This window comes from Salvelinus fontinalis, chromosome 11, assembly GCF_029448725.1.
Source record: "Salvelinus fontinalis isolate EN_2023a chromosome 11, ASM2944872v1, whole genome shotgun sequence".
Taxonomy (NCBI): Eukaryota; Metazoa; Chordata; class Actinopteri; order Salmoniformes; family Salmonidae; genus Salvelinus; species Salvelinus fontinalis.
This window is the reverse complement of record NC_074675.1, coordinates 8,066,021-8,092,368: the sequence shown is the minus strand read 5'-3', so window position 1 is coordinate 8,092,368 and position 26,348 is coordinate 8,066,021. Positions and strand designations below refer to the sequence as shown.

At 42.7% G+C, this 26,348-nt stretch overlaps 2 protein-coding genes across 4 annotated transcripts; both read right to left on the bottom strand.

Moving 5' to 3' along the window:
* Positions 1 to 2,008: 2,008 nt before the first annotated feature.
* LOC129864959 (pseudouridylate synthase PUS7L-like) lies at positions 2,009 to 10,089 on the bottom strand. Of its 2 annotated transcripts, none has more exons than XM_055937301.1 (10): positions 9,773 to 10,089; positions 8,739 to 9,669; positions 8,117 to 8,276; positions 7,577 to 7,775; positions 7,192 to 7,290; positions 6,997 to 7,078; positions 6,499 to 6,661; positions 6,231 to 6,357; positions 5,964 to 6,011; positions 2,009 to 5,758 (listed from the first exon to the last, which is right to left on the bottom strand). In XM_055937301.1, the coding sequence occupies exons 2-10, from the start codon at positions 9,652 to 9,654 to the stop codon at positions 5,300 to 5,302; spliced, it is 2,253 nt and encodes a 750-aa protein (XP_055793276.1). In that variant the 5' UTR covers positions 9,655 to 9,669; positions 9,773 to 10,089; the 3' UTR covers positions 2,009 to 5,299. The 2 variants fall into 2 exon arrangements, with proteins under 2 accessions (XP_055793276.1, XP_055793277.1); XM_055937302.1 differs by having other exon boundaries at positions 8,739 to 9,664.
* A 646-nt stretch (positions 10,090 to 10,735) lies between these two features.
* LOC129864958 (twinfilin-1-like) lies at positions 10,736 to 24,583 on the bottom strand. 2 transcript variants are annotated; one of them, XR_008761292.1, is made up of 10 exons: positions 24,448 to 24,583; positions 23,421 to 23,498; positions 22,777 to 22,955; positions 21,904 to 21,999; positions 21,306 to 21,410; positions 15,148 to 15,273; positions 13,876 to 14,026; positions 13,580 to 13,701; positions 12,121 to 12,773; positions 10,736 to 12,072 (listed from the first exon to the last, which is right to left on the bottom strand). XR_008761292.1 is itself a non-coding variant. In XM_055937300.1 (9 exons), the coding sequence occupies exons 1-9, from the start codon at positions 24,470 to 24,472 to the stop codon at positions 12,609 to 12,611; spliced, it is 1,047 nt and encodes a 348-aa protein (XP_055793275.1). In that variant the 5' UTR covers positions 24,473 to 24,583; the 3' UTR covers positions 10,736 to 12,608. The 2 variants fall into 2 exon arrangements, 1 of the variants encoding a protein (XP_055793275.1); XM_055937300.1 differs by having other exon boundaries at positions 10,736 to 12,773.
* Between the last annotated feature and the right edge of the window lie 1,765 nt (positions 24,584 to 26,348).

Here is a 26,348-nt window from a genome sequence, read left to right as displayed (position 1 = left end):
CTCTCTAACAGTAAGGTTTTCACATCACTAACAGAAGCTAAAAATGGAAGTGAAGAATCAAATGAAATGATTCATGACAGAAATTTGATATGGTCCTGCCTTTAAACAAAATCTAGTCTGAAATCTACCAGTGACCCACAGGAGAAACGCTGTCTGTCCCAAATGATATCCTATTCCCTTTATAGTGCACTGCTTTTGACCAGAGCCCTGGCACTATAAAGGTAGCAGGGAGCTATTTGAGATGCTGCAAAGCTGTCTGAATTTTATTTAGATTTCAGAGGGCCAGCCAGAGGCTGGAGCACGATGAGGGGGAGAATTATATTATATATATAGGGTTTATGCTTCATTACATTTCATATTAGTTCCCCTGAATATTCCCACAGCTGCTGTTACAATATTATTTTCATTTAAAGATTAGCATAGCAATGACTTGTTGGGTACGGACAGACATAGACTTAGGAATCAGTTTATGAGAATTGGTATCTGATAGAACCTGTTCTATCCGATTAAATTATCATTATCCTACTATAGCTTGGCAAGAGTTTGTCCAGTACTGGCATCTAAAGAGAGACAGACTAGTGTTAACATGTTTAACTCAGTTACTGTACCTTCAAGTAGGTAGGAATTCACTTGTTCACCTGATAAATAACTCATGAGGCACCATCAATCTCTAGTGGCCATGCTGTGAAGGCTGAGATCACCCTCTAGTGGCCATGCTGTGAAGGCTGAGATCACCCTCTAGTGGCCATGCTGTGTAGGCTGAGATCACCCTCTAGTGGCCATGCTGTGCAGGCTGAGATCACCCTCTAGTGGCCATGCTGTGTAGGCTGAGATCACCCTCTAGTGGCCATGCTGTGAAGGCTGAGATCACCCTCTAGTGACCATGCTGTGTAGGCTGAGATCACCCTCTAGTGACCATGCTGTGTAGGCTGAGATCACCCTCTAGTGGCCATGCTGTGAAGGCTGAGATCACCCTCTAGTGACCATGCTGTGTAGGCTGAGATCACCCTCTAGTGACCATGCTGTGTAGGCTGAGATCACCCTCTAATGGCCATGCTGTGAAGGCTGAGATCACCCTCTAGTGGCCATGCTGTGCAGGCTGAGAACACCATCTAGGGCCATGCTGTGTAGGCTGAGATCACCATCTAGGGCCATGCTGTGTAGGCTGAGATCACCCTCTAGTGGCCATGCTGTGAAGGCTGAGATCACCATCTAGTGACCATGCTGTGTAGGCTGAGATCACCCTCTAGTGGTCATGCTGTGTAGGCTGAGATCACCCTCTAGTGGCCATGCTGTGCAGGCTGAGATCACCATCTAGGGCCATGCTGTGTAGGCTGAGATCACCCTCTAGTGGTCATGCTGTGTAGGCTGAGATCACCCTCTAGTGGCCATGCTGTGCAGGCTGAGATCACCATCTAGGGCCATGCTGTGTAGGCTGAGATCACCCTCTAGTGGTCATGCTGTGTAGGCTGAGATCGCTCTCTAGTGGCCATGCTGTGTAGGCTGAGATCACCCTCTATGTGGCCATGCTGTGTAGGCTGAGATCACCCTCTAGTGGCCATGCTGTGTAGGCTGAGATCACTCTCTAGTGGTCATGCTGTGTAGGCTGAGATCACTCTCTAGTGGTCATGCTGTGTAGGCTGAGATCACCATCTAGTGACCATGCTGTGTAGGCTGAGATCACCCTCTAGTGGTCATGCTGTGTAGGCTGAGATCACTCTCTAGTGGCCATGCTGTGTAGGCTGAGATCACCATCTAGTGACCATGCTGTGTAGGCTGAGATCACCCTCTAGTGGCCATGCTGTGTAGGCTGAGATCACCCTCTATGTGGCCATGCTGTGCAGGCTGAGATCACCCTCTATGTGGCCATGCTGTGTAGGCTGAGATCACCCTCTATGTGGCCATGCTGTGCAGGCTGAGGATCTTCTACATTCACACAACTAAATTCACTTCAACATTCAATGTGATTCTACCTCTAATCCACTGTGCAGAATTCTCATCCAGTCAGTAAATTAACAAAGCATTTTTTATTAACCACATGTCTGACAAATCAGGCAACGAATCGGCAAACTGATCACAATACTGTAGCAGTATCCTACATCTACACAAGAGGCCACACTGTGTACACAACACAATACTGATCACAATACTGTAGCAGTATCCTACATCTACACAAGAGGCCACACTGTGTACACAACACAATACTGATCACAATACTGTAGCAGTATCCTACATCTACACAAGAGGCCACACTGTGTACACAACACAATACTGATCACAATACTGTAGCAGTATCCTACATCTACACACGAGGCCACACTGTGTACACAACACAATACTGATCACAATACTGTAGCAGTATCCTACATCTACACACGAGGCCACACTGTGTACACAACACAAAACTGATCACAATACTGTAGCAGTATCCTACATCTACACAAGAGGCCACACTGTGTACACAACACAATACTGATCACAATACTGTAGCAGTATCCTACATCTACACAAGAGGCCACACTGTGTACACAACACAATACTGATCACAATACTGTAGCAGTATCCTACATCTACACAAGAGGCCACACTGTGTACACAACACAATACTGATCACAATACTGTAGCAGTATCCTACATCTACACAAGAGGCCACACTGTGTACACAACACAATACTGATCACAATACTGTAGCAGTATCCTACATCTACACAAGAGGCCACACTGTGTACACAACACAATACTGATCACAATACTGTAGCAGTATCCTACATCTACACAAGAGGCCACACTGTGTACACAACACAATACTGATCACAATACTGTAGCAGTATCCTACATCTACACAAGAGGCCACACTGTGTACACAACACAATACTGATCACAATACTGTAGCAGTATCCTACATCTACACAAGAGGCCACACTGTGTACACAACACAATACTGATCACAATACTGTAGCAGTATCCTACATCTACACAAGAGGCCACACTGTGTACACAACACAATACTGATCACAATACTGTAGCAGTATCCTACATCTACACAAGAGGCCACACTGTGTACACAACACAATACTGATCACAATACTGTAGCAGTATCCTACATCTACACACGAGGCCACACTGTGTACACAACACAATACTGTAGCAGTATCCTACATCTACACACGAGGCCACACTGTGTACACAACACAATACTGATCACAATACTGTAGCAGTATCCTACATCTACACAAGAGGCCACACTGTGTACACAACACAATACTGTAGCAGTATCCTACATCTACACAAGAGGCCACACTGTGTACACAACACAATACTGTAGCAGTATCCTACATCTACACAAGAGGCCACACTGTGTACACAACACAATACTGATCACAATACTGTAGCAGTATCCTACATCTACACACGAGGCCACACTGTGTACACAACACAATACTGTAGCAGTATCCTACATCTACACACGAGGCCACACTGTGTACACAACACAATACTGATCACAATACTGTAGCAGTATCCTACATCTACACAAGAGGCCACACTGTGTACACAACACAATACTGTAGCAGTATCCTACATCTACACAAGAGGCCACACTGTGTACACAACACAATACTGATCACAATACTGTAGCAGTATCCTACATCTACACACGAGGCCACACTGTGTACACAACACAATACTGTAGCAGTATCCTACATCTACACACGAGGCCACACTGTGTACACAACACAATACTGATCACAATACTGTAGCAGTATCCTACATCTACACAAGAGGCCACACTGTGTACACAACACAATACTGATCACAATACTGTAGCAGTATCCTACATCTACACACGAGGCCACACTGTGTACACAACACAATACTGATCACAATACTGTAGCAGTATCCTACATCTACACACGAGGCCACACTGTGTACACAACACAATACTGTAGCAGTATCCTACATCTACACACGAGGCCACACTGTGTACACAACACAATACTGATCACAATACTGTAGCAGTATCCTACATCTACACAAGAGGCCACACTGTGTACACAACACAATACTGTAGCAGTATCCTACATCTACACAAGAGGCCACACTGTGTACACAACACAATACTGTAGCAGTATCCTACATCTACACACGAGGCCACACTGTGTACACAACACAATACTGTAGCAGTATCCTACATCTACACAAGAGGCCACACTGTGTACACAACACAATACTGTAGCAGTATCCTACATCTACACAAGAGGCCACACTGTGTACACAACACAATACTGTAGCAGTATCCTACATCTACACACGAGGCCACACTGTGTACACAACACAATACTGATCACAATACTGTAGCAGTATCCTACATCTACACACGAGGCCACACTGTGTACACAACACAATACTGTAGCAGTATCCTACATCTACACACGAGGCCACACTGTGTACACAACACAATACTGATCACAATACTGTAGCAGTATCCTACATCTACACACGAGGCCACACTGTGTACACAACACAATACTGTAGCAGTATCCTACATCTACACACGAGGCCACACTGTGTACACAACACAATACTGTAGCAGTATCCTACATCTAGACACGAGGCCACACTGTGTACACAACACAATACTGTAGCAGTATCCTACATCTACACACGAGGCCACACTGTGTACACAACACAATACTGTAGCAGTATCCTACATCTAGACACGAGGCCACACTGTGTACACAACACAATACTGTAGCAGTATCCTACATCTACACACGAGGCCACACTGTGTACACAACACAATACTGATCACAATACTGTAGCAGTATCCTACATCTACACACGAGGCCACACTGTGTACACAACACAATACTGTAGCAGTATCCTACATCTACACAAGAGGCCACACTGTGTACACAACACAATACTGATCACAATACTGTAGCAGTATCCTACATCTACACAAGAGGCCACACTGTGTACACAACACAATACTGATCACAATACTGTAGCAGTATCCTACATCTACACAAGAGGCCACACTGTGTACACAACACAATACTGTAGCAGTATCCTACATCTACACAAGAGGCCACACTGTGTACACAACACAATACTGATCACAATACTGTAGCAGTATCCTACATCTACACAAGAGGCCACACTGTGTACACAACACAATACTAATCAAAATACTGTAGCAGTATCCTACATCTACACAAGAGGCCACACTTTGTACACAACACAATACTAATCAAAATACTGTACACACAGTAGTACATACAGCATCTGAGACTCCAGTCTAAGGGTCACATTTCATGACCTCTCTGAGGCAGACGGTAGCGTAGCAGGAAGAGTCCAGGTCAAAGTTCAACGTCAAACTAGGTGTGTCTGTGTCAGGGTACTGCACCGTTGACTCCCCCTGTCCATTACCCTGCACGCTCTCCCCTCCTCTCTGCCTCTCCAGACCTCCATGTCTAGTTGTGTCTGTGTCAGGGTTCTGTGGTACCGCTCCACTAGCATGCGACTTTCCATTACAATCCTGTTGCCTCTCCCCAGCTCTCTGGCTCTGCTCCAGCCTGTAGGTCAGGCTATGTGGGATGGCCAGTAAGGGGCGGTAGCAGCCAGGGAGGTTCAGTTTGAGAGGAGTGACTCTGAAACGACAGCTCTGTAGTCCGTCCCTCGCCAGTCTCTCCTGGTACCAGCCCCCTACAGGGTTCTCTGGGTACTTCACACTGTTGCCAAGCATGGGAAGAACCACCTGATGGAAGAGCACAAGAGAAGTGAACGATGGATTGAATAGAATCCTAATCCATGTGATTTGAGTAGTGTTTTGTGGATGTAGGTTTCACCGGGCTCGGCAACGCACTCAGACAACACACCCATGTTCGCAGAGTAGATGAATAGTTCAAATGGTACAAGGTACTGTACAACAGGGGAGTGGACAGGTGTGTGTGTGTGTGTACCTGTCCTAGTGAGTAGACTTCCTCCTCTGCAGCAGTAACAACATGAATCTGGGGGAGTAGAGAGTACAAAGGTCCATCTCAATACCATCTTTATGACTGGTTCAATCTCAGTGAGAGAGTATCACCGGGTGTCATACTCAAAGATAGAGCCTAGTGGCCAACTGTCTGCCGATGAAAAATGATTTACACAAGTGACTTTGACTGTGTATTTGACTGTGTATTTGACTGTGTATTTGACTGTGTTAAGTCATCCTGTAACTGAACTACCTGAGGTAAGCTGGTTTCTCCCGCCTCTATCCCCTCCTCTCCCCTCTGCTTCCAGACCAGATCTCCCTGCCTGGCCCTGTGGCCCAGCGTGGCCAGCCTGTGTGCAGCCGCCTCGTTCCAGACCCGGCTGCAAATCAAAACAATCTTTATTGATATAGTATACTTCAAACAAAGTGGGTGAAGAGGAAGTAGGAATACAAATGGAACCATAAAGAATAAAGGATTCAGAATATTGAAAGCAATAAAACAGGTGATATAAATCCCAGACCTGCAGTATGCGTGGGGGTAGAAGACCCTCATCCCATGGGGCAGGCTGAGCCAGGCACGGGTGCAGCCCTCTGGGCCCGTCCCATAGCGATGTAGGGCCCTCAGCATCATCCTCTCTCTGGCCTTGGACATGGGCATCAGAGACAGGGCCTCCTTGGCATTATCTGAGGAGAGGGAGGAGAGGGGTGGAGGAACAGGGTTAGAAGAGAAGAGTAGAACATGAGTAGAACATGAATTTCATGTACTGATTTCCTACTGTATTATTGACTGTATGTTTGTTTTATTCCATGTGTAACTCTGTGTTGTTGTATGTGTCGAACTGCTTTGCTTTATCTTGGCCAGGTCGCAATTGTAAATGAGAACTTGTTCTCAACTAGCCTACCTGGTTAAATAAAGGTGAAATAATGATTTTCAAATGGTTTTCATCTGAAAAAGGTTGATAAAAACAGAGAACATGATAAACAGGACATGGTGACTAGTGTAAGCAGGAACTTCTCACCAGTCTGGAGGAAGTGTCTCTTGGCAACACTCTGAGGGTCATCACCCTCTTCTGGTGTGAAGAACAGACGGACAGCTGCCACCTGAGACACATGAAAGACAACCCACACCACAAGTCAGACAGAACAAATAGAAACATTGACATCCACTGTTTTCAGTTTCTTGTAATATAAGAAGACAGAAGATGTAAATGTACCATTTCCCCTTTGAGCAGGGCCAGTCCGACGCGGTCAGACTGAACACTCTGTCCAGTCCCAAACCTCTGAGGTCCATAGTAGTTCACAAACCCCTTGACCTAAAAGAACTGACATTTAATAACTTCTCACTACAGATCAGAGAACAACACTCCTCAAGTACTCACAGTGCAGTGGAAATGACTATCAAAGTGCACAGAGAAATCTACATTTGTATCCAAGTTTGCGTCTGGGGACCAACAGGGTCTGATGTTTTTATTCAGCCAATCAAGCGCTTGTTGATTAGGTTGATTAGTTAAATTGAGTGTTTCAGTGCTGGACTGGACAAAACCCTGCATCTCTCCAGGACCAGGGTTGAATGGAGGCCACAGAATAGGAGTGTCTCACCTTTACGTTGTCCACAGCCTCCTGCACCAGTGAGTCCAGCTCCATCAGTGTGCCATGACCCTGGTGTGGTCTCAGGTCCCGTACCACCAGGTCAAAGTGGTTCCCCTGGAGTCTACCCAGATGAAGAGGCTCAGAGACGGAGCGGACGGAGGAGAGGACCACCCCCCTCTTCTCAAACTCACTGGCCTTCTCTCTCAGCCTGACAACACACATCCCTCCCATCAGCACTAGTCTGACCGGTCCCCATGATGAGGACAGGATATGCATCAGTGGACAGTGAACTCACTGGACTAGCATGTTAGAAATGCATGAATGTGGTGGTGGATGAGATGAGTTTGCCCCTAACAGAATGTAGCACTTTGTAAATATCCATCATTATCATCAAACCATAGCCAAGGATAGCCTGGTGGTCCAGTCTGTTAGTGCTTTAGTCAACTCTCTGTTTGTAGTCTAGGGGAGTTGACCACAGCACAAAGGCTAAGCCAAGGACTTAGAATGTGTTGCTGTTTCCATTCAATCTAACAACTGTACTGTATCTACCGTTGTGGTGAGATCTTCTTGACCACCATGGACTGGTAGGTGACGGCCCTCTTGTCCTTGATGCCGGCGTAGGTGAAGTCAGAGGGCAGCACCCCCAGGACAGCTGCCATGTAGCTGATAGCCTCCAGAGTCTCTAGGTTCTCCTTCCTCAGAGTGAACGCTGCAGGGGGAGGAAACCCATGGCAATAGTATCCACACTAACTTCCTAGAATACATGCCCAACACATTGCTGCATTCTAAGTAGTATGCAAGTATGGCCAAGGGAATAGTGTTATGAGTGGGATGAGGTTGGTCTTAGACACTGATTTAAGGTCAGTTTTGTGGGGTCCATGTTCAGGATTTGGGGACGATAAATCAAAGGATACGTTTATTTGTCACGTACAGTTTAAAGCAGATATATTAATGCTTACTTGCAATGCTTACTTGGGCTAATAACATTCTTCTTGCTGTACATACAGCATCATAAGAGAAAAATATATCAAGTAGGAGAGAGAAATAGAAGAGAGAGTAAACAGAGAGAGAAATAGGAGAGAGAGTAAACAGAGAGAGAAATAGGAGAGAGAGTAAACAGAGAGATATAGGAGAGAAACATAGTCTGTGAAGTTCTCTATAGACCTCTCACCTGTATAGACCTCTTCCTCTTTACTGTCATCAGCCGTCCTCTTCCTGGGTTTCCCTTTTTCTCTCAACCTGACCGTAATGGCCGTAGTCTTCTGCTGCTGGTCACTGAAGCTCTTAGTCTCCACCAGTTTACCAAACCGTCTACTGAGGAAGTGGTGCACTGCCGTCCTGTGCTCCTTACTGTCATCACCCCTGAACGTGTACACAGAGTTAGGCATCTTGGTGTCGATGAACCTGATAAAGTCTTCGGCCTCCTCCTCGGAGACCAAACCTGATAGGAGCTTAAAGTCAGGGTCCTCCTTAACCCTGATCTCTGATTGGTTGGTTACTGTCAACAGGAAGGGAAAGTTGTGTCGAACAGCACGGTGGACATTAGCTCTTTGGTGTTTGTCTGGGAATGAACCCAGGGATAACTCTTGACTGGCCATCTTCTTCTCACTGCCATTGGATGATTCTTGGTTGGCCAGATTCTTCTCAACGCCATCATTGGGACTTGATGACGCCTCTCTCAATAAAGCAGTGAACTGCTCTAGCTCTTCACAGACATCCTGACCCAGTATCGTGCTCAGGTCAAAACAGTCTTGGCTGGCGGTGGATGTGATGTCACCATTCTGACCGGGTCCAGGTACTGAATCCACACCCTTTACAACCGGAGGACAATTCTCTTCTTTGAGGTTGTGTTGATGTTTTGGGCTAATAATATTTGTCTTTCCTTCAGACTTGGCACCTGGGCATGCCTCAGTAATGTTGGATGATTGAGGAACATCAGATACACTGGGTTTAGTAACCATCTGGCCATGGATGTCTATCTCTGTGACTACAAAGTCTCTGGTGGAGTTCTTGATGGTTCCATAGAACCCTTCATGTTCTGAGATGTAGCACTCAGGGACACTCGGTGCTTCCTCCTTCATAGTCATGGTAGATAGACTGTCCTGTCGCAAAGAAAGGGATAAAACCAATATTATACCCCAAGTTATGTAAAATCAATGAATTGAACATCAGAAGCCATGTGTTAAGCCAGAGTAACGGTTTTACCAGTTATGTAATGTGTAGAGTGAAGCGCCCGTGCTACAAATATTTCATTTTCTAAACGAATCAATGTGACACCATAACACACTATAACATTGTAGCTAGCTAGCTAACACTGTTAGGATACGCTACTGTTTACCAAGCTCAACCAACAGCAGAAATCATAGTCTTTAAGCAATTTGTCATTTCACTTATATCATCTAATTATAAATGAATGCAATAATAAATGTCCTAAAACGACATATTTCTTGCAATACATGTCTAATAAACAAACACATGTGCAAACTGTAGCATGAGATTGTAATTCTTCCGCATCATGTCATGTGACGACAAGTTCTTAAAGGGAATGTGCTCTTTTATTTGTCTCAAACTACTGTTCTGGTCTTCTGATGACTAATCAGAATGCTAATCAGAATGCTACCTGTTAATAATTATATTGCACAGTATAGACTAGAGAGATATATCATAAGTAAATCATTAGTATTTTTTGACAAACAATTTGCATGTAAATGGTCATTTCTGATTTGCTGAACTGTATGAATAGGCTACTGTATTTAAGTTATGTGAGTCACAGTAAAATAATGTTCTGAGATAATTGGAAATACATTTTCATTGAGGTCTACATTACTACAACGTTTTATTACAGATTACGCATGCAGCAGGTATGGGTTTAAATTGTATCATCTGACAACAGCTGATCTGCAGCCAGCCAACATTACTTATTAATTGTAATCTTTTATGTGCCAGGCCAAAGGTTTACCCTTACCACTGGTGCCAATGAGTGGGATTACAACGTGATGGGAAATGCAGATTTGGCCTACTATTTCCCCCTTCACTGCCAACTCTATTCAGAGAGCAATGCTTTATTCAGTAAACTCACACCTCTCAGTGGTCAATAGGCTTGCATAGTCGTTCTGCCACTGCTACTACTAATAATATTAAATCAGCCAAGAAACACATTAGTGAATGTAATTTAAATATTTTCATTTATTTCATTTCCTTACACAATTTAATTCATAGAAAAAAAAACATTTGAGACATGACATAACATGATAGTTTCAACGTACTAGGACTCCTTCAGAATGACGTAATGTCATAGTAATCTAGTACAGGACGAACATGTCATAGTGGTTTGCCTTTTCACGGAATCAGTAGACAGATCCTCCATGACCTTTTACCTGGGAATCACAGTCCCTTCCCTTCATTGTGGTTCTAATAAACATCACATGCATACACACATTGTCACGTGGGGAAAAACCTGCAGCATTGTGGTTGAAAAGCATTGCATATTATGTGGGATTAATATCACTGATGTGAAATGCACAAACGAGCAACCCTGATTGACAAACAGGTCTGCGTCTGAAATGGCACCTGGGTCAAAAGTAGTGTACTATATAGGGAATGGGGTGCCTTTTCCGATGGGCCCTGGTCAAAAGTAGTGCACTATTTGGGAATGGGGTGACATTCCCGGATGCACCCAGGCACTCTCTCTCTCTCTCTCAAACAGACTGATAAACAGATAACGGTTGACACTCAACTGAACTCTCAATTGCAGAACGTCATACACACATACAGTACATCACAGACCTAGAAAAATACTTTCTATAGGATTTTTCATTCTTCAGTAAAATAACATGGAAAGAGAAATCACAAACTAGAATTTGGACTGACTTGTAATCATATAGTTGTTATGGACATGGTATTGGTAGTACAAATTAGATGCATACAGTAAAATGTATACAAAAGCATTAGGCTTTTTAACAACATCCACAGACTCACACATGGCCTCTCTTCTCTCCCAAATCAAGCTTCTACATCAGCATGGTGCTATTCATTAGGCACACCATAGCAAAACGTTTTCAAACATTTATCAACGGAAAGCGAAAACAAGCTATTCTTACTGGACAAGTCTAGGTGGTCCCTCTCTGGTTTCTCCATGTAGTGTCACATGAATAAGACCCAGTCCTCAACGCTGATCCTGAAGGGCTAGCGGTTGTGGAACAACATTCTCTATTGATTGACTTTACACAACGCATTACAGAACTGCTGAAACATGGTGGGCATTGGATCAGCACTAATAACAAGGTCACGTGGTCAGATCAGTATCACATTCTCACTAGAACAACCACAAGGTCTTTCCTCTCACACACCTCCAGAACCTCCAGCTCCCCAGAACCTCCAGCTCTCCAGAACCAGGATTGGGAACCATGTATCTTAAAAACACATCCAGCTCTCCCGAACCTCCAGCTCTCCAGAACCAGGATTGGGAACCATATATCTTAAAAACACATCCAGCTCTCCAGAACCTCCAGCTCTCCAGAACCAGGATTGGGAACCATATATCTTAAAAACACATCCAGCTCTCCAGAACCAGGATTGGGAACCATATGTCTTAAAAACTTTGTCAAAAATAATAAAAAAATAAAAAAATGTAGCTATAGCTCTAAAGGGAAATGTTCGCTGTCTCTCTCATTATTAAAACACAGCACCTACTGTCTGTCTAAATAACAAGCTACTAATGTAAGTAAGTTCACAGGTTTGAGTGTCATGGCTTATATTATATTAGTGTGGTGGTCTGTGTGTGCATAGTTCATATAGTCTACAGGCTGGTTGTCTATGAGGTTAAAGGGCATTAGGAGGGATTCATGTCAATGGTCTATATCCTACATGGAACCCTATCCCCTATATAGTGCACTCCTTTTTACCAGAGCCCTATAGGCCCTAGCTCAACAGTAGTGCACTATAAAGTGAATAGGGGGGCCATTTGGGACTCAAGCAGATAAAGGGTTCTTATATACTAAGCGGAATGTTCCATTGTGGACTAAAACGGAGGGGTGTTTTATTAGTCTTCTTCCCCATCCCCTGGTGGTCTAGTGATCCGGCGCCCCCCTTTCTTCCCCGCGGGGCCTTTAGGTTTGGGGAAGGCCTGCTTGTGTGCGTGCTGCTTAGGGTGGACCTCTTCGTACATGAATTCTGCGGTGAGCTCATCACCATTATCAATCTCCAGCTAGGGAAGGGAATCAGAATGCATCAGTTAGTAGGGATACTTATACTAATAGGAATACAATCAATCACATCACTGAGGGGCAAACTAGACGTATTCTATAAAAAATACATTGCAGCAAAAATCCAGTCTACATTGGCATAATGTTACAGTATTTTCACAGGATTGTTTTAAACTGTTGAAAGTCACCCTCTCATGTGACTCACTGCAGTGAACCTGAGTTATATTATTTGGTACCTAATGAATACGAGTTAACCAGAACTAAAACCCCACGTATTTTTGGTCAGATGCTTGTTTACGCAGTGTGTCCACGAGAGATCAGGTTCCAAATGAAAAGAAAACAGACTGAAATGGATGGACTATCTGACTATCTGTTGCAAAACATTTAGCTACAGTGTGATATAATGAACACAGCCACAAGGTAAGAGCTGGGTTATCTGGATGTGCAGGTTGTATAATGAACATGTCCCAGCTCTTACCTATCTGGATGTGCAGGTTGTATAATGAACGTGTCCCAGCTCTTACCTTTTTGGCTATCTGGATGTGCAGGTTGTATAATGAACATGACCCAACTCTTACCTATCTGGATGTGCAGGTTGTATAATGAACATGTCCCAGCTCTTACCTATCTGGATGTGCAGGTTGTATAATGAACGTGTCCCAGCTCTTACCTATCTAGATGTGCAGGTTGTATAATGAACGTGTCCCAGCTCTTACCTATCTGGATGTGCAGGTTGTATAATGAACGTGTCCCAGCTCTTACCTATCTGGATGTGCAGGTTGTATAATGAACGTGTCCCAGCTCTTACCTTTTTGGCTATCTGGATGTGCAGGTTGCTCTCCACAGTATCGATGAGAGGGTTCTTACAGCTGGAGTAGAGCATCCTCTCTCTGATGCTACATTTATACCCCGGCATGGAGTAGATGAACACTGCAACACACATAGGAAACCACTTTAAAATACCACCTTATCACATTGTTATTACATTAAAATAACACAATACAATTATGAATAAAAGTAGATCAAGCTAAAAAATGATTGTGTGGTATAATATCAACTTATTAAAGAAACATGCCGTAATATGTTTTAATGTGTTGTCTTTACCTGTAGACTCGAGGTAGTCTCCCTCGTGGGAATGCTTGTACAGGAAGAAGTGGTATCGGGCTGCATCCTTGGGGATCCTCTTGGGCAGGTCCTTCAGTTCTGTAGGAGTGGTGCTGGACAGCTTGATACACTCATTCCTAAAATCGATCTCCTGTTGATACAGATGATGATGATGATGACGGTGATGCATTTTTTCAAAAACAATCCTCAATAAGCTTTGTAATGTAAACCATCCAATACAATAAGGCTTTGAGTATCATGTTTCATGCAATGGTGATGTTTAGTTTGTGTTTTAGCTATCACATTGTAGTCTTCTCTGGCAATTATATGACATTGTTGAATCCAGAGACATGCTAGTCAGAGACTCCTACTGCTAATGAAACAACACCGTGATTGTCTGTCCCTGTGCTCTACTAAAAGGAGGGGAGACTGCCAGACAGTACTGACACTCTAGACTATGATGTACTATACTATATTATTTTATACAATATATATATAATATAGTATAATATAGTATAGTTATAATTATAATATAACTAATATTATAATATAATATAGTATAGAATGTTATATATAACATTCTATACTATATTATTATATACTATATTATTATATTCTATATTATTCTAGACTATATTATTCTAGACTATACTGTATTATTCTAGACTATAATATATTATTATATACTATGTACTATAATATTCTATACTGCACTATATTATTATATACTACATTCTACACTATATTATTATATACTACATTCTACACTATATTATTATATTATATATTATGATATTATGATGATTATGGTGATATTATGATGATATGATATTATGATGATTATGATATTATGATATACTATGATGTACTATACTATTCTATATCATTCGATTCTGCAATTCTATAATATACTATATTATTATATACTATGATGTACTATACTATAGTATTATATATCATTCTATTCTGTACTATTATTTTATACAATACCATTCTATACTATTATATCCTACCTAATATTGTACTATTATATACAATAATATGATGTAGTATACCCTATTATTCTATACTATGATGCACTAAACTATATTATTCTATACTAGTATATACTATTGTTCTATAATGGTGTACTATACTACAATATATCCTATATTATTCTACACTACTCTATGATGTACTATACTTTGATGCATTATACTATATTATTATACACTATGATGTACTGTAATATATTATGATGTACTATGCTATATTATGATGTAGTATACTCACCAGCTGTACATAGTTGATCTTCTTCTCTCTGAACTGTTCCAGAGCCTGGATGGCGTCTCGCTGCATAGGGAAGGCCACGCCCGTCAGAGTCTGCTGCTTAGTGTCCACGCTGATGTCTGTCTGTACCTGGACGAACACACATGGTCACTTGGTGTTGTTTTAACTAAATCACCAGGCTTTCTTTCTGAGAAGGGCCTAGGCCCAGACTAATGGTCTGAAACTAAAATAACACAACAATAAAACCATTAGGTGTCACAACCCCAACATTGGTCACCAGGCGGTGGTGGTCTGAGAAGGGCCCAGGCTAGTCTAGACTCACTACTATAACACTACTATAACAGGAAGTCTATCCTTACCCCAATTTTGTATTTGTGTCACCAATAATTTGCAAAAGATAAACAGAAAGATACATTCTTGAAATGGCACAAAAAAAAAACACATTTAACTTGATAAAATGAATTGATAAAGCTTGCGGTTACATTTCAAGTCTTACATGGAACTAAAATAACAACATTTACAGAACGATCTCAATGTAATATGAGATAAACTGTTCTGAATAATATCCAAGAACAATATAATGATAATATAATCCAATAATAGTATAATGACAATTTTATCTAATATAATATCCAATAATAGTATAATGATAATATTATCCAATATAATATCCAATACAAATAATAATACTTGAATAACATCCGTATGTAATAGGTCTACACTGCCCTTTCATGTGTTAGTACAGCCCTCATAACATTCACACTCCTGACATGCGATGTTCGGTTTGACTGAATCAGATCGCCACTGACCTGTTAATCTCTTGTACCTAAAGGATTGGGCTGCTACTTTTTCATCCATCTACTTATTACAAGCAACGGGTCTCTCAGCAAATGAATAATAAATATCTGAAAGCCTCTTTACTCACATGCGGATTAGTGGATAATCATCTTGCCCATACAGCTGGTGACTGGGAAGGGGATCTCAATATAAACCTCCCCAGTTGGTTGAGGCTACTGTATTTGTGAGGGTGGCTCTATGAAATAGGCCTACAGGGCAGAGGAAGAATGACCCTGTCCTTTTATGGAGTCATGATGGTGTATACACATCAAGCAATATAGTCTACAGAGACCCTGGATTCCACATTGTGTTATGTTACAGCCTTATTCTGAAATGTATTAAATCATTTTTTTTCTTCTCATCAATGTACTGTACACACAATACCCCATAATGACAAAGCAAAAACATGTTTGTACTTTGTTGAAGCACCTTTGTCAGCGATTATGGCAGAGTCTTCTTGGGTATGACGCTACAAGCTTGGCACACCCGTATTTGGGGAGTTTCTCCCATTCTCCTCTGCAGATACCTTGAAGCTCTGTCAGGTTGGATGGGGAGCATTTCTTCACAGCTATTTTCAGGTCTCTCCAGAGAACTTCAATCGGGTTCAAGTCCGGGCTCTGGCTGGGCCACTCAAGGACATTCAGATACTTTTCCACGCCAGTCCTGCGTTGTCTTGGCTGTGTGCTTAGGGTCCTTGTGCTGTTGGAAGGTAAACCTTCGCCCCAGTCTGAGGTCCTGTGCACTTTGGAGGAGATTTATCAAGGATCTCTCTATACATTGCTCCATTCAGCTTTGCATCGGTCCTGACTAATCTCCCAGTCCCTGCTGGTGAAAAACATCCCCACAGCATGATGCTGCCACAACAATGCTTCATCGTAGGGATTGTGCCAGGTTTCCTCCAGACACAATCCTGTCTCGGAGCTCTACAGACAATTCACTCGACCTCATGGCTTGGTTTTTGCTCTGACCTGCACTGTCAACTGTGGGACCTTATATAGACAGGTGTGTTCCTTTTCAAATCATGTTCAATCAATTGAATTTACCACAGGTGGACTCCAATCAAGTTGTAGAAACATTTCAAGGACGATCAATGGAAACAGGATGCACCCGAGCTCAATTTCAAGTCTCATAGCAAAGGGTCTGAATACTTATGTAAATAAGGTATTTCTTATTTTTAATACATCTGCTAAAATGTAAAAAAAAAAAAAAACGTTTCACTTTGTCATTATGGAGTATTGTGTGTAGATTGCGGAGTAAAAAAAAAACTTTTAAAATCAATTTTAGAATAAGTCTGTAATGTAATAAAATGTGGAAAAAGTCACAGGGTGTGAACACTTTTCGAAGGCAATGTAGGTATATTGACATAGGTAGACTCCATTCCACTGATACAGGTAGCTCCGCTCCACTGATATAGGTAGCTACACTCCATTCCACTAATACAGGTAGCTTCACTCCACTGATACAGGTAGCTCCACTCCACTGATATAGGTAGGTACACTCCACTGATATAGGTAGCTTCACTCCACTGATATAGGTAGCTCCACTCCACTGATATAGGTAGGTACACTCCATTCCACTGATACAGGTAGCTCCACTCCACTGATACAGGTAGCTCCACTCCACTGATACAGGTAGCTCCACTCCACTGATATAGGTAGCTCCACTCCACTGATATAGGTAGCTCCACTCCACTGATATAGGTAGCTCCACTCCACTGATATAGGTAGGTACACTCCATTCCACTGATATAGGTAGCTACACTCCACTGATATAGGTAGCTACACTCCACTGATATAGGTAGCTACACTCAACTCCACTGATGTAGGTAGCTACACTCAACTCCACTGATATAGGTAGCTCCACTCCACTCCACTGATACAGGTAACTACAATCCACTCCACTGATACAGGTAGCTCCACTCCACTGATATAGGTAGGTACACTCCATTCCACTGATACAGGTAGCTCCACTCCACTGATATAGGTAGCTCCACTCCACTGATACAGGTAGCTCCACTCCACTCCACTGATACAGGTAGCTCCACTCCACTCCACTGATACAGGTAGCTACACTCCACTGATATAGGTAGCTCCTCTCCACTGATATAGGTAGCTTCACTCCACTGATATAGGTAGCTCCACTCCACTGATATAGGTAGGTACACTCCACTGATATAGGTAGGTACACTCCACTCCATTGATATAGGTAGGTACACTCCACTCCATTGATATAGGTAGGTACACTCCACTGATATAGGTAGGTACACTCCACTCCATTGATATAGGTAGGTACACTCCACTGATATAGGTAGGTACACTCCATTCCACTGATACAGGTAGCTCCGCTCCACTGATACAGGTAGCTCCACTCCACTCCATTGATATAGGAAGCTACACTCCATAAATATAGGAAGCTACACTCCACCGATATAGGTAGCTCCACTCCACCGATATAGGAAGCTACACTCCACCGATATAGGAAGCTACACTCCACCGATATAGGAAGCTACACTCCACCGATATAGGAAGCTACACTCCACCGATATAGGAAGCTACACTCCACCGATATAGGAAGCTACACTCCACCGATATAGGTAGCTACACTCCACCGATATAGGAAGCTACACTCCACCGATATAGGAAGCTACACTCCACCGATATAGGAAGCTACACTCCACCGATATAGGTAGCTACACTCCACCGATATAGGTAGCTCCACTCCACCGATATAGGAAGCTACACTCCACCGATATAGGTAGCTCCACTCCACCGATATAGGTAGCTCCACTCCACCGATATAGGTAGCTCCACTCCACCGATACAGGTAGCTCCACTCCACCGATACAGGTAGCTCCACTCCACCGATACAGGTAGCTCCACTCCACCGATACAGGTAGCTACACTCCACCGATACAGGTAGCTACACTCCACCGATACAGGTAGCTACACTCCACCGATACAGGTAGCTACACTCCACCGATATAGGTAGCTACACTCCACCGATATATGTAGCTACACTCCACCGATATAGGTAGCTACACTCCACCGATTTAGGTAGCTACACTCCACCGAGATAGGTAGCTCCACTCCACCGATACAGGTAGCTACACTCCACCGATACAGGTAGCTACACTCCACCGATATAGGTAGCTACACTCCACCGATATAGGTAGCTACACTCCACCGATATAGGTAGCTACACTCCACCGATATAGGTAGCTACACTCCACCGATATTGGTAGCTACACTCCACCGATATAGGTAGCTACACTCCACCGATATAGGTAGCTACACTCCACCGATATTGGTAGCTACACTCCACCGATATAGGTAGCTACACTCCACTGATATAGGTAGCTACACTATATAGGTAGCTACACTCCACAGATACAGGTAGCTACACTCCACAGATATAGGTAGCTACACTCCGCCGATATAGGTAGCTACACTCCGCCGATATAGGTAGCTACACTCCGCCGATATAGGTAGCTACACTCCGCAGATATAGGTAGCTACACTCCACAGATATAGGTAGCTCCACTCCACAGATATAGGTAGCTCCACTCCACAGATATAGGTAGCTCCACTCCACAGATATAGGTAGCTCCACTCCACAGATATAGGTAGCTCCACTCGACTGATATAGGTAGCTACACTCGACTGATATAGGTAGCTCCACTCCACAGATATAGGTAGCTCCACTCGACTGATATAGGTAGCTACACTCGACTGATATAGGTAGCTACACTCGACTGATATAGGTAGCTACACTCCATTCCACCGATATAGGTAGCTACACTCCATTCCACCGATATAGGTAGCTACACTCGACCGATATAGGTAGCTACACTCCATTGATATAGGTAGCTACACTCCATTGATATAGGTAGCTACACTCCATTGATATAGGTAGCTACACTCTTAGAAAAAAGGGTTCCAAAAGGGTTCTTCGGCTGTCCCCATAGGATAACCTTTTTTGGTTCCAGGTAGAACCCTATGTGGAAAGGGTTTTACATAGAATTCTTTGGTGTTCTATCTGGAACCAAAAGGGTTTTACCTGGAATTAAAAAGGGTTGTCATATTTAATACAATTCTTTTTCTTTTTACATTTAACCTTAATTTATCATATAGGAACATCAGAAGAACTCTTTTAGGTTCCAGACACACTCTCAGAAAAAAAGGTGCTATGTGTTTTTGGTGAAGTAAATTTACATGCTACTTTAACTACGCTTCACAGTGTGAATGTTTATTTGGGAACGATAAACCTTTTAGTATGAAGTCTGAAATCTGATGGGTATCCAGGGATGAAGAAATAAACCAAATGGACTGGCAGAGAGGAGCTATCTGGTCTAGTCTCCTCCAGCCTACAGGGACAACCCATATCAACCTGCTGAGACTGTTTGTTTTTCCATCTCTCAGGGAGAGAGTGTGTGTATATGTGTGTGTGGGGCGGGGGGGGGGGGGGGGGGGGGGGTTCTTCTATTCTTGTGGTGACCGGAAATCCCCCAAAAGACCCCACAAGGACAATAGAACAAGGAAAATTCTCCCTCGTCGGGATATTTCCCACATCCCCATGAGGACAAAGGCTATTTTAACCTTAGGGGTTAGGTTTAGGGTTGCAATTAGGGTTAGGTTAAGAAGTTGGTGGTTAGATTTAGGAGCTAGGTTTACGGTTCAGGTTTCAGGTTAGGGAAAATAGGATTTTGAAGTGTTGGCCCCCCATGAGGAAAGAAGAACAAAATGTGTGTGTGACATCATCACAACAATATAAACCGAAAAATGCCTCATAGTATTATTATGAATGCATGCAGCCAAGGGAATCTGGGGCAGAAGTTGTTTAGTCTAGTGTGCAAACATCTTTCCACTTCATTGATCTGTTATTGATTGCCTGCTGTAAATTGCTCTATGCCTCTCTCTCTCCACTAAAGCCTAATAGATAAAAAAAATAGTCCAAACACGTCAGCTGCAAAGTCCTTGGGTTTGTTGTGGAAATTATTTTGTGTGTGTAAACTCTTAGAAAAAAGGATTCCAAAAGGGTTCTTCGGCTGTCCTCATATGAGAACACGTTTTTGGTTCCAGGTAGAACCCTTTTGGGTTTCATGAAGAACCCTCTTTGAAAAGGGCTCTACAAGGAATCTAAAAGGGTTCTACTTGGAACCAAAAAGGGTTCTTCAAAGTGTTCTCCTATGGGGACAACCCTTTTAGGTTCTAGATAGCACCTTTTTTCCTCAGAGTGTATGTACTTCTGTGTGTGTGTGTGTGTGTGTGTGTGTGTGTGTGTGTGTGTGTGTGTGTGTGTGTGTGTGTGTGTGTGTGTGTCTCTACCTCACTCAGTTTGATCTGCCTCAGCTCCTCCTCAGCAGCGGTCAGTGGTTGTGGAGCAGCCTGTGCTATCAGGTACTTCCTGTACCCGCTCAGAGACACATCATCCTGGGGAGAGAGAGGACCGTGAGAGAGGTGGACTGGAGCTCAGGGTCCGCATTTAGAGTAGCAGTGCATATATAGGATCCTCTCTTCACTCCCTCCCCAGCCTCTCCCCACTGCTGCAGAGAGGGAATTTATTAAATCACTTCCTTGTTGTTAAATGACCCCACAGATCTCCAAGGCATACGTAATATTAATAATTAAAAGAAAGTAAAAAAAATAGCATTTCTCAAAAAGCTATCTCCTCTATTTTTTGTGTGGTGTTTAATTATTTAAATCAGTTCCTTTTTGTTGTCCTTAAATGATTCTTTTTCGTTTTGCGTTGGATAATTTGTCATGAGAGAATGAGGGACAGCATAAACATGTCATGACGTCATCTAGCGACAAATGGAGCAACCAACAGCGACTTTCCTTGAAACATTATTGCCAAAACTGCAAGCCCACTTAGGCCAATAAGCCATAAAATAATGATGAGTTTCTTCAAAACTTGTCAACATACCTCCACTGTGCCAAATATTTCATCTTTAATGTGTCCACCCCCAAACTCCTTCTTCAGTGTAGCTCTTGTAGCAGCATATAACATCTTCTGTCTAACCTATAGAAATGGAAGGAATTCATGTTTTTAGTACTGCACTAACTGCTAAATATGACAGTAGATTGCAATCTAAACAAGAACACAATGCCATTTCATACAGACATCTCAGAAACATCGACCATTTTGGCTGTTTCATTGGGGTTTGAGATGGAAGCCAGGTTAATGCTTCCTGTCAGCTAACATTAGAATTGCAAATATGCTAGTTTAGCACAACAATTAGCTAGCCTTTTTGCTCAACAATCTCTTCAAAATGTTGGCATTAGCTAAGCATAAATAAACACTTTTTCAATGGGGGGCAGCTTTTGACATACTTATATGAACCATAATAGGATTTTCCCTCATCTAAAAACCTGTTTGAAGTAAACAGTTCTCTCACCCTGTGGTAAGGGTTCCTACTCTATAGTTAGCCAACCACAGACCAGATGTGTGTTTGAAAGCAGCACTGTGTGTGGCCTGTTACATTCTCCCTGTTGTGCTTTACCTGTAGTGTGGACTAGACTGTGTGTTCGTAGTTCTCTAAATAGAGTCTTATTGTATACAGTATTCTGGCTTATTAGACTATGGAATAAACAGAGAGACTTTTAAATGCCCTAACTGACACCATGACAGTTGTGTTAAGAAGGTGAAACAGTTGCTTAAGTGAAGTAAAAACTGTCATGTCTATGGCATTCCAGAAGTAGTCTTAACTAACAACAAAAAAATGAGAGAATTGTCTCCCGACCAATATATTGATAAATGAATAAAGTCAGAGAGAAACAGAGAAACATATCAACATACAGGTGAGCGGTCAGGTGACCAGGCCAGGAAGATCCACTCATATCCCTGGTTGTTAGTAGAGTCCAGCCTGTACAGGAGGTAGGAGGGCATGTCCTCCTGTAGGAGAGGCAGCACATAGGCATCATACTCCTGGTCCCACTTCTTAGACACATGCTTGGTGCCTCCCAGCACCAGAGTCTCTGGAATAACAACAGGGAGGGACATGGTGGATTTATTACAGTCATATACAATATGGAACTATGGGAACAGGGAAATATCAACATACATCAATTCAGTTCTATCTTTTCAGGTAAGATACACAGTATCTGAGATTGCAGTGAGGTAAAGGCAACCAACCAACAGATATCTTACAAATGACATGAAGTGTAATAACTAATACAGTACAATACAATAAAGCACAATACAGTATAATAAATGCAATACAGTACATTGCAAGACAGTGCAATACAATTCAGTACAATACAGTCTACTTTTCAGATCACACTATGTCTTCAACATCACAGTAAATATAACCAATCAACAAACTACTGAACTTATCTTTTGACCCATTGATCATGTTGCATACAGCGATGAGTAGGGCTCATCTCTGATCAATAGGTGTGATTGAGTTGATCAGCTGTAGACTAGGCAGGCTACATACTCACCCATCTCAATGACGACCTTCAGCAGGCGATAGGCTCCGTTCCTCGCCTTAGCAAAGATGTCTTTGACTTCGTCCGCAGCTGTGAAGTCAAAGCAAGCCAAGCGGTCACATTTTTATACACACACTCAAGAGAGACGTCAGCTATTCATACAACAGGGACATTCAGGGAACACAAGCATGGGGAATAGCCTATTACTTAACAATCAAGTGTAGAATATACTGGTCAAATGAAATAAGGATTGGTGTGTTTATCAAAAAAAGGTTTCAAGAAAAGATTAGTATTGGCAGCTGATCTATCTTGGGTCATTGACTTTAGTATAGAGACAGAGAATGAACGTCAAGTATTCAAGACGCATAAGAGCAAAACCAAAGGCATGCCTGACTTATATAGGCGAATCAATGTACCGTAGTTGTATAACACTTTGTCGTGCCATGATAAATAAAGATAGCTCTGATAGCCTACTGGCCAAAATAGGTGACCCACATTTTACTAGACAGCCAGTTGTTACATAAAAATCGACACAGTTGCATCAAACGTTATCTCATCCCAACAACAAACAAACATCAAAAGGGCAACAGTAATCTTGGCCATAAATGTCACCCAGATTAATGTGAGGCATTTGATGAATGGGCGGCTTGTTCCCTTGTAAAAGACCTTTGAAACGAGCGTTAGAGACCAGAGCCTGCTGCAGCAGCACCGAGCTTGATGACAAACTGCTAGTGTTTATGCGGCGTAACAATCTCAGTTGAATCGCAGCAGCACGACCATATTAGTACAACGCATCGCTGAATACACTTGTCATAGATTCTTCTCATTCGCCCAGTGCACCGTGAAGCCCGAAGCAACTTCTACAGAGCAGAAAGCACTGCTTATTCTCGCTGATGATGCAGAACGACACACATACAACATTCTTTTCCCCTATGACTTTAATCCTTTTAAATCAAATCTGTCATGGACGACGATCGCATCGTCTATTCTGTTGTGGTTTCAACAGTTGGAGACAATAAGCAAGAATGTGCGTATTTACCTTGTATGCCCGTTTGATGGGACATTATGCCTGTCTGCTTTGCTTTGCGTCGCCCGGGCCGGTAGATGACTGAAGGGAAAGAACAAGGAAGAAGAAACCGAACTACAGTAACTTGACCTGCCTCTAGCTGTGATGTCATCACGCAGCAGCAACTGTATCATGTGACGATGGAGCAGTAACGCGCACGTAGTTGATACGTTCCAATGTTGAATACTACTACTATATTATCATTATTATTATTATTATCATCATCAGGTCTCTCTATGATACAATGTTTTTCAATCATTAATTTTTGGTTATGATGAGGAGGAGAATGTGTACAATTGAACTGATTGTTACACTTCCACAGAGCACCAAACACACCAAGACAGTTGTGAAGAGATCACGACAAAGCCTATTCCCCCTCAGGAAACTAGAAAGATGTGGCCTCAGATCCTCAAAAGGTTCTACTGCTGCAACATCGAGAGCTGCTCGGCCTCAGACCGCAAGGCACTACAGAGGGTAGTGCGTATGGCCCAGTACATCACTAGGGCTAAGCTGCCTGCCATCCACGACCTCTACACCAGGCGGTGTCAGAGGAAGGCCCTAAAAATTGTCAAAGACCCCAGCCACCCCAGCCAGACTGTTCTCTCTACTACCGCATGGCAAGCGGTACCGGAGCGCCAAATCTAGGACCAAAAGGCTTCTCAACAGTTTTTACCCCAAGCCATAAGACTCTTGAACACGTAATCAAATGGCCACCCGGACTATTTGCATTGTCCCCCCAACCCCCCTCCCCAACCCCTCTTTTACGCTGCTGCTACTCTCTGTTCATCATATATGCATAGTCACTTTAACCATACCTACATGTACATACAGTGGGGCAAAAAAGTATTTAGTCAGCCACCAATTGTGCAAGTTCTCCCATTTAAAAAGATGAGAGGCCTGTAATTTTCATCATAGGTACACTTCAACCATGACAGACAAAATGAGAAAAAAAATCCAGAAAATCACATTGTAGGATTTTTTATGAATTTATTTGCAAATTATGGTGGAAAATAAGTATTTGGTCACCTACAAACAAGCAAGATTTCTGGCTCTCACAGACCTGTAACTTCTTCTTTAAGAGGCTCCTCTGTCCTCCACTCGTTACCTGTATTAATGGCACCTGTTTGAACTTGTTATCAGTATAAAAGACACCTGTCCACAACCTCAAACAGTCACACTCCAAACTCCACTATGGCCAAGATCAAAGAGCTGTCAAAGGACACCAGAAACAAAATTGTAGACCTGCACCAGGCTGGGAAGACTGAATGTGCAATAGGTAAGCAGCTTGGTTTGAAGAAATCAACTGTGGGAGCAATTATTAGGAAATGGAAGACATACAAGACCACTGATAATCTCCCTCGATCTGGGGCTCCACGCAAGATCTCACCCCGTGGGGTCAAAGTGATCACAAGAACGGTGAGCAAAAATCCCAGAACCACACGGGGGGACCTAGTGAATGACCTGCAGAGAGCTGGGACCAAAGTAACAAAGCCTACCATCAGTAACACACTACGCCACCAGGGACTCAACTCCTGCAGTACCAGACGTGTCCCCCTGCTTAACTTTCACATATTAACAAGTCCAATACAGCATATGAAAGATAAACATCTTGTGAATCCAGCCAACATGTCCGATTTTTAAAATGTTTTACAGCAAAAACACCACATATGTTTGTTAGCTCACCACCAAATGCAAAAAAGGACAGACATTTTTCACAGCACAGGTACCATGCACAAAGCCAACCTAACTAACCAAGAACCAACCAAACTAACCAAGAAACAACTTCATCAGATGACAGTCTTATAACATGTTATTCAATAAATCTATGTTTTGTTCGAAAAATGTGCATATTTGAGCTATAAATCAGTTTTACA

Coding starts and splice junctions, on each gene's coding strand:
- LOC129864959 (XM_055937301.1), bottom strand. CDS start 9,654: ATGACTATGAAGGAGGAAGCACCGAGTGTCCCTGAGTGCTACATCTCA. Junction 7,776..8,116: donor AAGAAGATCTCACCACAACG/GTAGATACAGTA, acceptor GTGTGTTGTCAG/GCTGAGAGAGAAGGCCAGTG. Junction 7,079..7,191: donor CCCTGCTCAAAGGGGAAATG/GTACATTTACAT, acceptor CATGTGTCTCAG/GTGGCAGCTGTCCGTCTGTT.
- LOC129864958 (XM_055937300.1), bottom strand. CDS start 24,472: ATGTCCCATCAAACGGGCATACAAG. Junction 23,499..24,447: donor CCATCAAACGGGCATACAAG/GTAAATACGCAC, acceptor TTGACTTCACAG/CTGCGGACGAAGTCAAAGAC. Junction 22,956..23,420: donor GAAGGTCGTCATTGAGATGG/GTGAGTATGTAG, acceptor TTGTTATTCCAG/AGACTCTGGTGCTGGGAGGC.